The 13483-nt window shown below is 42.4% G+C and overlaps 1 protein-coding gene across 17 annotated transcripts in view; it reads right to left on the bottom strand.

The window, feature by feature from the left end:
* Nucleotides 1-13483, bottom strand: part of myt1lb (myelin transcription factor 1-like, b) — a 139271-nt gene that overhangs the window by 31849 nt on the left and 93939 nt on the right. For all 17 annotated transcript variants that reach the window (XM_076748629.1, XM_076748625.1, XM_076748632.1 and 14 more), the window contains 2 exons: nt 6203-6660; nt 2146-3339 (listed from right to left, as the gene is read on the bottom strand). In XM_076748629.1, the coding sequence (XP_076604744.1) occupies nt 2146-3339; nt 6203-6660 (1652 nt within the window). The remainder of the gene's footprint in view (nt 1-2145; nt 3340-6202; nt 6661-13483) is intronic.

Below are 13483 nucleotides of genomic sequence, written 5' to 3'. Positions count from 1 at the left end.
ATCTAACTTTACAACACTTCTTCCCATACAAGGTCAAACACTCTTCCTACAATTAGCATGCTGTGGCTCTTTTTGATGCAATTTACATTTACAATTTACCATTTGAAATTAAAATTAGAAAAATCTAAGCAGCAAAAATAACCTTTAATACCATTTAATAGCAGAGTTATAGGAGCATAGTGCTCAGATTGTACAATCAATTTGAAGCCATTTGATTAACAGAGACTTTTATCTGGAGCAAGAATTGGCAAAGTAGACAAGGGAGTGGCTATTATCCCATACCACAGAAAGACAGACCAATGTATTTTACAGGCCTGTGTAACCTAGCAGCTCAATCTAAGGCACTTACTGACAAACTAAAATAAACCAGAACCTGTGGAGTAACAATAATGAAAAGAATAATCAAGTGAAGGGGTAGAAGAGTTCAGAAAGGACAAAACTGAGAGGTGGGATGGAGCACGCCTAATCATACATTTACAGGTTAGTCACCAAATGAAATCCAATGTCTCATTCATTAGAAAAAAAGGACCTTATACTCTGTGGCTGTCATCTATCTATGTCATATTAGGGGCACATGAGTTTGGTACAATATTGGTATGTCATGTCTGAGTCTTCTGCCTAGCACCAGTGCAACAAAGGCAGGAAAATTTCACATTGACAAAGAACTTGGTGTGTTAGTAAACTGTGTAATAATGGCTTTTGAGGCACACTGATAATGTTTTGAACACTATGTTAGAAATAATTCTCCATTTCCACACATGCACAAGCGCACAGGTACAGATACATGATGTCTGCGCACTCTCTGCCTGCCCTGCTTCCACTGCAGAGAGGGAGGCAGCCAAGTAGAAGGCATATTAGAAAGCAGGGGATATTGATTGTGGCTGGGGACGGTCTGTGCTTTGCATAGCAAATGGCCCCCATTACCATACCATCTCTGGATAATTAATGTGCAGTCAGTGGATCTGTCGTTCGTTATCGGTCATTCTGATACTGTTCAATTTTCATCTCAGCCTCATGCTTCTCTTAAGTAGCTGGGCTCTTCTCTGAACTGCTCCATCCCCCATCTCCCATCCCCCCTCCCTCACCAAGCTATGTTTTATGAATTACACAGGAACCCTGGTCAACGAGTGTCTGCTATCTTGCCAGAGGAAAGATGCTATCATGATGCAACTGTCTCGTGTCCTCTCATTGTTCCAACATTAGCCAGACAGAGACGCCTTGTTAAAATTAACATTTGTGTGACATTTAAGTTGCAATATATACCTGCTGTGAGTCGAGTGGCATTTAAAGTGTAATATCACCCTACTGTGAATTAGCTTGCACTTGTTTGTTGGTCTCATTTAGTACCTTCATTGTGGTAGGAAATGATTTAACGTAACTAAATCTGAATGCACTAAGTGATATGATGATATAATTATGAGTGAAATGAGAGAGCTTGAAATCAGACCACTGTAAATGCCACTGCAAAATCTGTGTGACTGTAACTCTACTCTGTACTTATACAAGCATATCCAGTACACTGTATAACAATTACCACCGATGGAATACTGCAGTCTTTGTACTCTCTGAAAATCCATATATGTGAAGTCTTTCAAGTGGTATCAGTAAGAATCCATCTGAATGGTAGGTCATAAGAGAAACATAAAAAAGCTTCATTGTTCCCTATAGAATAAATCCTTTCTAAAGATACAAGGTCTCTGTTTTGGAGCTTCTTCTCTCAAGTGCTTGCACAAGTTTAAAAATAGGCAGCTTTACCCCAAGCAGCATTGAAGGGATGAGATTTGTGGCCCTAACAGGCCATGACGATTGCCATTACTTATGCCTGACAAGCCTACCCTCTGATGTTTCTATGCTGGCCTATTTTAACAACATAAGCTGCTGCTGCCTCTCCCGCTGCTACCGAAATGCAAATTTCCAAACTGGTTGAAAAAGCTTGTCCTGGGGTTATGGTAAGGTTCCCAGAATGCAAGTGGGCTGTTTCGTCTCCAATACAGGGTAGATAGAATGCAGAGCCAAACAGTGGCAGACATACATTTTACTTGAGCTTGTTAAATGAGGTAAACATATCCACACTTGTGCAGATATAGTTTCTAGTGGAGGCTTGGTGTGCATCTCTGTGAGTCCATGTTTGAAAGAACCACTCACCTTTATGGTAGAAAGGCTTCTTCATACCATCAGGAAGCCGGGCTTTACGCTCAACACTGTAGCCATGCCGTGGGCCATGCTCTTCATGGTTATACCTCATCCCGTCTCTCCTAGCAGCCTCAGCTGCCATTTTATCCCGCATTGCCTTGGCCCGTTCTGACTCTAGTGCAATGGCCTTCTCCAACAAGGACAAGTTACCCTTTGTCATGTCAAATACTTCTTCTGATCGGTCCGATGTCACAGAGGCTGTGTCCTCATCAAAATCCCGGTGGTTGGAGTGATATCGCTCACCCTGTGCACAACTAGAGAAGGCCTTGGAACGTGGGCTCAGCTGTTCCTCTAGCTTCATGAGATTGTCCATGTCAGAATAGTTCCGATCAAGCGTCCGGCTGTGATCTTGGCTGTGGTGGAAATCCCCGTAAGTGTGATGCTGGGGCTGTTGATTGGAATCCACGCATGAAAAATGATTTTGCTGGGATGCTCCATTTCGGTCAGCAGATTTTGTTTCATTTAGTTTCCGAGCAAGATCGAAGCACTGGTTCCGTAGACACTCCAGACTGCTTAGACACACTTCCTCATCGCTGTTTTCTATTTGTCCGTTACTGGAGATCTTAACTTGTCCATTACCACCATTATGTGAATTTCCCCCATGGTGAGCACAGTCGTTCTCATTCCCATTTTCAGCTGTACCATCCTCAAACTCCTGTTCTTCTAAATTGTGAGCCAATACTGCACCGTGACCTTGTGCCAGCAGTTTAAGGGAGTCCACCGTCTCCCGAACCACATCACTGTCAACGTCCAAACTCAGATCACCCCTCTGTGTTTCATCCCCTTCCCCCTCTTCTTCCTCCTCCTCATCTTCGTCATCTTCCTCCTCTTCCTCATCATCATCATCGTCATCGTCATCGTCATCGTCATCGTCATCCTCCTCCTCCTCCTCCTCGTCATCATCATCTTCCTCCTCAGCACTGTTGGAAGAGTTGCTGTTCATCTCAGATTCTGTCATGGCTCGGTTGGCAGCGTCCTCTGCAATTTTACCCAGGTTGAGGAGGGACTTGGCCACAAGTTCATCATAGTTCTCATACTCATCGTTATTGTTGTCATCCTTCTCCGTCAAAGGGCCAGTTTTGGCATTGTTGCCACCACCTCCACCATCGCCCTCAGCTCCCTCACGGCTGTTCATCCGATCATCCTCTGTTGGAAAGGAAGAACAAAAGTCTCGTAATTTAATTTCTGTCATGCTATTTTACTAGTAAATCAAATTTCTGGGCTTGGTTCCTCTAAATTGGATAAGGAACTCTTTGCTTCCCCTAATAATTTACTTTGAGAGTCTTAACAGCAGTTTGTGGTCTGAATTGTGAATCAGCACAGGAAGTTAAATGTAGTGGTTGGGGAAAGTTCCAGAGAAAGATGCTCTGGTAAATGAGAATCTATGAAACCAGGCACTGTATCTTTAGCAGCTCTTATTTTTTCCTTTTTTTCATGGATTTCTTTAGAAAATGATATTCACAGGTCTTATGAATAATGATATTGCTAAAGAATTATGTAAATAGCTGCAAATGAGATAACATTTTGTTCATTATTCAGCAGTGTAAATCAAAAAACTGTGAGAAATCTTTCAATTAGACAGAGCATTTTTTTTACAGGAGAGTCTAAAATCTGAACGATAATATGGTGTTCCATCTGCAACCCCAGTCAGTAACTATTCATCTTTTTCTTTTTTCATTCAATCATCAGTATCTTTAGAATTCCTTTCCTAATTGATTCTGACAGGCTGCAAAAGGTTAGTGAACCTCTTCTGTCAGTAATTTCAAGCACTTACTCCTGGAGCACTTCCAATCTCTCCTTTCACATTTCTGCCCTGAGCTGCCAAGAGCACATTGCTCACATTGGCGTACATTTGCCACTTATATTCTTGCAGAGAAAATGCCCTGAATTGGTTATGGATTAGCTACAGAGATGTGCATGCTACTGAGAAGCACAGAGAATCTCCAGAGTGTCACCTCTATTACATGTAGGAGATTGGAATCTGCCAAGTGACCATCCAGTGTCACTGTCTTGGGGTATATGGGTAATGTGGCAATGATGCATGTGGAAATATTTTTCTGCCTAGGGGAAATGCTGTAGAATGCTGTTAAATCTTTCTTTTCTAATAAAGCAAATAATAATAATAATAAATAATTATAGAGTTCAATGATGAGAAGGATTTGGAGAATTCAAAAGGATGTCGAATACCCTACAGTGACCACAACATGCACTGTGGCATGTCCACAGTACCTATCAAAAAACATGGTAATCAGCTACTACCCATGGAAACAGGGGAGCTTGACAGGCTGATGAGACAATGGCAAAAGTCCACTGTCTCAGTGGTTAGGGTAAGGCCTCAGCTATTGCCTCTAAGGAACACCATTCTGTAGAGATGTTTTTTACATTCTGCCAGAAAATAACAGCATGGATGCCACATTAACAATTTGGGTGCGTAGAGCTACATGCCAAACATGGTTAAAACTCTCCTTTCTCAGAGCTTCAGTCTCAATTGCACTAGAAGGCACTGTCAGGTCCAGTCGTGATGGAGGTGTGCAAAGCAGCATCTGCTGCAGAGAAACCTCTCAAATGTGGTGTAGACCATGTCGGGGTACCAGATGGTATTTTTGTGTAATGGCTACAGTGAAGGCATATTTAAAGTATTGCTTTAATTGTCAACAGCTCAAATCTTAAGATTTACATTCTGTCAAGCAACATGCAACTGAAGATTCTCATGTTTTATAAATTATTAGTTTGTTAATAGTCTTGCAAAAACATAATCATTGCTCTAGTTTAAGCAATTTAGAATGATCTGGTTTGATATTTTGTGCAGAAGGTTTCAGTTGATCGGAAATAATTGCAAAGGGAGACCCTGCTAATATTAGCAACCAAAAAGGGCTCTATGCAAAATGATGAAAGCAGGCAACAATTCAATACCAGTGCAACTCTCCTCAAGCTTCTTGTGGGTTTACATTTGCAGTGCAATAAACACTATGAAAGTGCAATCAGGTGTGATTAAAATGTGTAAACGAATGAATAAATGAGTCACATAAAAAAAAAACAAAAACAAAAAAACAATCACTGTAGAAATAACACATTCCATTGCTAGAGCCATACTGGATTCAACATGTTGTGTTGGGTCTTTCATCTCATTCCAGTGCAAAACACAATCAGTGTTTGAACATCATCTCCAACTGCCAACTACTTTTTTAGGCCCACCAGTTATGGAAATATAAACTACAGATATGCATATGCAGCGCTTGAAAATTATGTCAACATTTTAAAATGGATAGGTAGAAATATCTAAAGGAATTCTTACAGTATTTTGGAAAATATGTTTTTCCACTTTCTTGTGGACAGTTGCATGAGAAGACTGATACTACACTATAGCTAAGCTACAGTCAATAGCCACTTAGCTTAACTTAGCATAAAGACTGGAAATGGGAAAAGAGTTAGGAAGCAAAATCCAACTACTGGTACCTCTAAAACTAACTAGTTGCCATGTTATGTCTTGTTTGTTCAATCCATACAAAAACTTAAGTGTGAAAACAATAATTTGCCATTTTACAGGAGTTTATGTGCCAGACCATTTCTTGCCTGGGCACAGTAGCTTCCTAAAGTGTTTACTTTGTTGCCTGGTAACTGTCAACTGAGCCAAGAAATTATCTGGCACATAACCCCCATTAAAATGGCAAGTTGTCATTTTGGTTTTTGTATGAATTAAAGAAACAAGACATCACAATAATACTAAGATTTAGCGTTACTGCTTCTTGATTTTGCAACCTTTGGACAGAACAAGGCTGGCTGTTTACCTTTGCTTCCAATCTTTGTGCTGAGCTAAGTTAAAGAGCTGCCTAAATTTACCACACAAACATGAGTACTATTGAACTTCCCATCATCACCAGAAAATGAATGAGCACGTTTCCTGAAAGCTTGAACTATTCCTTTAAAATTCTAAAAAGCCGTGCATCCAATGCATTTGAAACATCTATCCAATGTGTTTCTGTACAACATGCTTAGAAAGTGATCTCACCTTGCCCTTGACTCTGTTCTGCTTCCTCTTCCTCTCCATAGTCCACCTCTGCTATTGCTTCCCCCTCTTCCTCTGCCTCCTCCACCCCCTCTTCATCTCCCTCTTCCTCCTCTTCTTGCTCCACCTCCACCTCATCTTCTTCCTCCTCTTCTTCACCATCTCCCTCCCCTCTCTCTCCCTCCCTTTCTTCATGCTCCACTTGCTCTATGTTGTAGTCCATGTAGCCTTCCATCTCCTCTTCTTCCTCCTCCACTTCTCCCTCTTCCTCCTCCTCCTCTACTGCTCCGTCCTCATCTTCTTCCTCTCTGTCGTCCATCTCCTCGGTTCCATCTGTCTCATAGCACTCCTCCATGGTGGAGTTGTCCATATCATCTAGGTAGGTGCTTCTCTTAGGGGAGGTTTCCAGGGTTTGTCTGTCTAGACTCTTTCTCTTCTTGGCAAGAGGGCAGCTGTACACACTGCAGAGGACAGATAAGAGGGCCGCAATTAGCTGTTTGCCTCACCTGGCCATATTTGCTAATAGTCGTTTGAAATCAAGCCCCATGTTAAGGTGCAGTGGTTTCTAAACCTTTGGAAAGAATACAATGCACAAAGCAGAAATGGAACAATGGCTACTTACTGCAAGGAAAGCAGTATCACTTAAATTTTTCTGCTAGGAAAATTCTGAAACTTTGCTTTAACCAACATAATTAGACAAAATTTCCAATAAATAGTAACAAAGAGATAAAATTGCACACAAAGCAAAAGATTCAGTTTATTTGAGTTTATTTTCACATTCATTTATGTTCAGATAGCATCAATTTGTTTTTCAAGCAAAAGAAAATCATTGTGGATGCTCCGCAAATACTTTATTCCAGACCATTCTGCAACAGAACTGAATGCAACAAAACACAACTGCTTATCTTGAATTGATTATAAAAGACAACCTGTAGCCTGATTAATTGAATCTTGCCAAGGCACCTCAGATTTTAATGTATTCTCTGGCTCCCCTTGGCAGCAGGGGGACAGATCCTAATCTGATAATCTTTGTATTTGCTCAGGATATTGATCACAGGGGTTTAATCCATTTCATTCATCAAACATCTGAGAGCCCCAAGCTGCTACCTAGTCCCCCAATGTAAGATGCATGTGTGGAATTTTAGAATGTATGCTCCTGTTTGTACATTTATGTATGAGTTTGTGAGTATGTGTGGCTGTGTGGCGGTGTACACACATTTGGCACATTTGAACAAATGCATCCACAAAGTCAGTCACTAGGAGTCTTGCTTTATCTGACGCCCTGTAATGTCAGTGTTTTGGCCATCAAATAAACCCCCTGCCCAGGTTGAAGTGTAAGAGAGCAAAACACACTTTGGGCATGTTCACTTGGCTGTGAAATATCCCCAGCTCCTATTTTTACAACTTCTGGACATTTTCCTGGCTCTGCACTACTTAGAGTAAGACCTGATGTGAATGAATGGCACAAGGCTGTGTAGGAGACTAAGAAAATGGTTGCTAGACAATGCATGCTGCTTTTGAGGTGGAGTAGATGTGGCAGTGGTGAGGTAGTGTTGTGGGATGGTGAATCACAGTCTTCCAAACTGATTTCTATTCCCTGTTTTTCTGTTTTTCATTTCAGTGTGTCCAGTCCAATATCCTATCCCTTCTGCTCTCGCGCTACCCCTCTCTCTCTTCAGTCCTGGATGTCCATCAGTCAGCCAGGGTCCAGTCAGTTGACAGGCTCAATCTTGCCAATCCCAGAGATTCCTTAATGGTCTGACCCCCTGTATCACCCGCAGCAGAGGCCTCATTTCATTAATCTAAGCCCACATGGAAACTCATTCCCTGCCTGACAGCCAGACCTCTAGCCCAGGACAGTGTGAAGGTTTGTGGGACAGTGAGGGAGTGAGAATGTGTGGTGCAGCACTGTGATCAATAGTGCTTGTGACCAAACATCTCAAAAGCACATTAAAATGCCACTCATCCTGCCCCTCCATTCCTGGCCCCTCTCCAAATATATCAAGGGCTGGTCTCAGCAGGTTAGGAGCTGGCAAGGCAGGCGGGCTGGCAGGAGAGAGGAGGAGGATAGGTGACAGGGAGGAATGAGAATGGGGTGCAGGAATGTAAAGAGGGACAGCTGCTGAGGGAATGGCAGACAGACACAGGCCATCAACCCTCTCTCCCTCTCTGTCCTGCGGTCCTGCCTCAATACCTTTATCTTAACAATAAAGTCTTAAGGCAGCATTTGCTATTAAGCATTGAGCCGCAGCATTGCTCTGTGGTGACTCACCACTCAAAAAGTTCAATGTTTTGCAACATCAGCTAATGGATAACAAATAACAAATGCTTGGTTGTGAGTTTTTCCATTGTATCAAGGAGTCCAGTGCATGTAATTACTTATTACTCTTCACCACCTCATGGACAGAGGACCAGAGCTCCTTCTCCAATAGACTGCTCCTCTGTCACAAGGACCGCTTAAGGAAACCATTCCTGCTATGAGCCATCACATTGTACAACAGTAATTTAAACAGTTAATCTCTACCAACCTCACAAACCTCAATATTTCAATGTTACATATTATTTGCACTACTGCAATAATGCACAATACTGTTTATTGTTTACATTTATTTATCATCTGCACATATTTTTCCTGGTATATAGTTTATAGTTGTGACGCGCTCTCTCTTAAGAACTGGTGTTAATAATTGTTTATATACTTAGTTATATTGTATTTGTATTATATACTTAGATAATATTATATAATATGGATTATATATTATAATACATATTCTATAACTACATGCATAGTTATATTTTTAACAATTGCTGTTATTATTCTTGTTTATATAATATTATTTAGTTACATTTTAAGAATTGCTGTTATTCTATGCTTATACGCTTAGTTATATTTTTTGAGAACATTATTCTTCTTTTAGTTTTATTCTCACCGATATTCTTCTTTACTGTATATATTTTATGTTTATGTGTATGTTTAACAAAAGAATTTCCCAAATTGGGATCAATGAAATAAAAATCTAAGTCATTATTTTGGGTCAGGACTGTACAAACAGTGATAACTGAAAGAAAACATGTTTCAACATCTGACTATGCTAAAAGCTCAACATACAGTGGAACAGATATTTGGTTCTAATTTAAAAGCTCCTGTTCATCAAACACAACTGTGGAGCATCTTGCTGTTGCCAGGTTGTTGTGACACCTTGAAAGGTGTATTTACCTCAATGCTCCTAAATACCACGATGAGTAAGCCACAGGAAGCCTCCACAGCTCCTCCATCCCACGTTCCCTGGCTTTGTCACTATGTGATCTTGGCAACAACATTCATCATCACAGGCAATGCATCCCACTCACTGCGCTTGGCAATTAAAATTCCAGAAATAATTTGGTGTCATTTATACTAACAAGGAAAAAAATCATGCAGGCATTGTACCGAAAAAGTAATGGATGAGAAAATACAATAGTTTCCCTTGCTTTGTCCCTTGGCAGAATTGCAACATCTCCAAGGGGCAAGAGGAGTGTGTGGCACTGGGGGTATCAATCAAAGAAGAAAAGCGCTTCAGATCACAAAAATACCACTACCTATTTTATGGAGTGGACATCCTCGGCAATTCTATTACATACTGAACAAGTGGCCTTTTATCTCAGAAAAAACCTTGTGGACAAGTTACATTTCTGGAGCACTAATGTGAGGCAGGAGAGTGGAGTGGCAGGAAAGGGAGAGGACCCGTTCGGCTAATTTTGGCTGACATTTGAGCAACTGCTGGAATGCAACAGCATTCCACGGTGCCTTTATTAGAAGTCATACTAGTGGCTGTTCTCAGCAGGGGCAAAGGCTTAAGCCAGTCATTAGCATCACATGCTATTTGTCTCTCTGATGCAGGGATGAAGCTGCTGTTGCCTCTTCCTCTGCCTCCTCTCACTGCTGCTTTTTTCTTGACTCCTCTCTCTCTTGTCATCTCCTCCTGTCACCTAATATTCTCACCTCATATTTTCCCCTTCCCTGTTCTCACCCATCACAACCTCACCTGCTCCTTTTCCTTCTACAAATACACTTTTTCCATCTCCTTGATATATATCTTTGTGTATATATTACCTCAGTCCTTCTCTCATGCCAATTTTTCTCCATCTTTCCTTTACTTACTCTTTTCACCTCTTCCTCCATGTTTCCTACCTCTCCCCTTCAACTTAAGCTCATTGTTGTCTCTCCAGAGCAGAGCAGACTAAAGAAGGAAGGAATGCACCACCTCTGGCTGTGCCCCCTATCCAGCAAGAGGATCTATAGACACGTGTGCCAGAGCCCTGTCTCCATGGTGATACCCTCCGGAAATCCATGAGGGATTTGCCATCCTCTCAGCCAGCCAGTGAGGAAAGATGAGAGGTGGGAGGGAGAAATGGAGGCTATAGGAGGGAGACAGACAAGAGAATGTACCTATGTTTTTGGGTATGTGTATGTATTTCTCTTTTGTGAGCACGCAAAACAGAGAAATCTATAGCAGAACAGTTGAAAAGAGGAATAGAGATGTGTGTGTGTGTGTGTGTGTGTGTGTGTGTGTGTGTGTGTATGGGGGGGGCAGGACAGAACAAAAGACAGTGTCTTAATGTTGGAGGCTCAGCGCACGTGAGACGCTGTAATTTGGGGCGTTTTCAGACATCTCAGGCTATAGCTTTCATATCAGCTGTTATTCTCTCTCTCTCTCTCTCTCACACACAAACACACACACACACACACACACACACACACACACACACACACACACACCTAACACCATGAGTGGGCCCTTGTTCGGACTCCATCTACATAGAAATGCAGGACCACACCACCACAGGGATTTGTATTTTCCCCAAAAATTTCTATGCCTGGAACAGAAGCACACTATCCCAGTGAACCTGGGATAGGTCATATTTAAAGCATCCCTTAATGCAAAAAGGAGAAAAACGCATAAACCTATGGGTTCCCAACCTGACCACTTTAGTGTCTTATTTGGTGGTAAGGCCAAAGAATGCCACTTATGGCAATCAAAATTAGAATGAACATGACAGACTTGCTTGAACTCTGCTATAGCTGCGAAGAATATGAAATAACAAATTCATTGCCTATAATTTTTCTGCTAAGAACAGCCTCATGGAAGTGATATTACACAATTATTTATTGCATAGGCATTAACAAACGGAATTTGTTACAGCAAGTAATTTGCTGTTTTCAAAGTCATTTGGTCCAGTGCGTAGTGAGCAGATGGCAGGCAAAAAACGGCTTGCAATGTTGTCCCTGCGTTTGCACACTGTCAATGTATGTTCACTAAAAGTCTTTGGTTTTGCCACTGACAATCTCAGATTGTTATTCTTATTGTCTGACAACATTATGGAAAGGATCCATGCAAAGACCTTTTTGTTAAAGGATAAGTTCATTTTAGATTCAGCAGAAACAGCCACTGTCACTCTTGCCAAACACTCTGTGCTCTGTGCTGTGTGTGCTTGCACATAGCTAGCATCAGCTATACAGTCTACTCTGCCCTGCCTCTCAACCTCTGAGACCTTGTGAAACCAGAATATTAATGTCGGATCAGCTTGCTGCAGTGCTGCAGAGACAATGTGAAAATGTAAAGGCTGGCTGGGCTTTGACGCTTCCCCATAGCTGTCTGGACTTTGGTGGCCTGACTGGACCAGCCTCCAAATCTTTAACTGCAGGTTGAGAATTGAGCTGCTGCTGCAGGTCAACCTCCTTAACTGGTGTCTCAACAGTGCTCTCTACTTGTCCCTCACTGCTGATTTGGCTATTACCTCTTGCTTGTGGTATCAAATCTAGCAGTGTAGGGATATCATTACCAAGAATAACTGGATAAGACCGTCTGGGCACTAAAGCTGCTGACAGAAGATAAGTCAGACCACCTAAAGTAAGGGTAAGTAAATGTACCTCTGCTGTGGTACACTTTCTCATCACCATGAACACAACTAAGGTTGAAAGGGGTTTCACTCCACAGTTCTCTAGGAACTATGCAGGACAGGACAATGGACTGAAAGCTGTTTAAGAGGGCTTCCTGATGCTCACCATTCACTGACCAAGACAGTGTGACCTTCTTGGTCTTCAGGGTCTACTGGGTCAGAGTGTCAGGGAACTGAACACAAAAGAGAACGCTTACTCTGTCTGGTTGCAGGGCATGTGTACACTGATAGAAGTGCATGTCTTGCCTAGAGCTGGAAAAAGATTTCTCTCTGGATTTTGGTTTACAGGGAGAGAAGTGCCTGACACTGAAATGAAGTCTAACCTGAGCTTGTCACCTGTCCCCCCACTGGACTTATTGTTATTGTTATACTTATTCAGTGAATTAGCCCTCACAGCTGGAGGTGGTTTTTCTGCCCCAGTTCCCACTGACAGGAAAACATCCACAAGCTGGGTGGCCTCTTCTGCAGACTTTGGGTCACATTCCAGATCCCCAGCTCTGGGTCCACCATGCCCAAAAACTGTTCCAGAATCTTTCACAGTGGAGAACTGTGGTTTAACCCATTTGTTAAACTCCAAATGAACCTACAGTTAATATAGAGTTCACTCTTATTAATGTCTGGTGACCCAAACCATCTTCTGATCTCATATTTTGCCAGAATAACTTATTAAATAACCTTTTAGTAATGTAATGCTAAAACAATACACACTGTTTTAAGAAAGCGTTTAGCCTTTTTAGGGGGCATGTGGATGGGTTCTGGGGTTAGAAGTCGGAATGTTCATCCATCCATTTCTGGTTGGGAACCACAAAGCTGATCACGTAGTGCATGCCCCTGTGCACGCTGGAGGTCCTGGCTTGAGGGAGCCAACAAGACAACATCATCCGCAAAAAGCAGAGACGAAATCTGCCGGCTCCCGAACCAAACCCCCTGGCTGCGCCTAGAAATTCTGTCCATAAAAATAATGAACAGAACCGGTGACAAAGGGCAGCCCTGGCAGAGTCCAACATGCACTGGGAACAGGTCCGACTTACTGCCGGCAATGCGGACCAAGCTCCTGCTCTGGTTGTACAGGGACTGTACAGCCCTCAGCAGAGGGCCTCCAAACCCATACTCCCGGAGCACCTCCCACAGAATGACGCGAGGGACACAGTCGAATGCCTTCTCCAAGCTGACAAAACACATGTGGACTGGTTGGGCAAACTCCCATGAACCCTCAAGCACCCTGTGGAGGGTATAGAGCTGGTCCAGTGTTCCACGGCCAGGACGAAAACCACATTGTTCCTCCTGAATCCGAGGTTCGACTATCGGCCGGATTCTCCTCTCCAGTACCCTCCCAGGGAGGCT

This window comes from Chaetodon auriga, chromosome 14 (assembly GCF_051107435.1).
Source record: "Chaetodon auriga isolate fChaAug3 chromosome 14, fChaAug3.hap1, whole genome shotgun sequence".
NCBI classification, from domain to species: domain Eukaryota; kingdom Metazoa; phylum Chordata; class Actinopteri; order Chaetodontiformes; family Chaetodontidae; genus Chaetodon; species Chaetodon auriga.
This window is presented reverse-complemented; position numbering and strand designations above follow the sequence as displayed.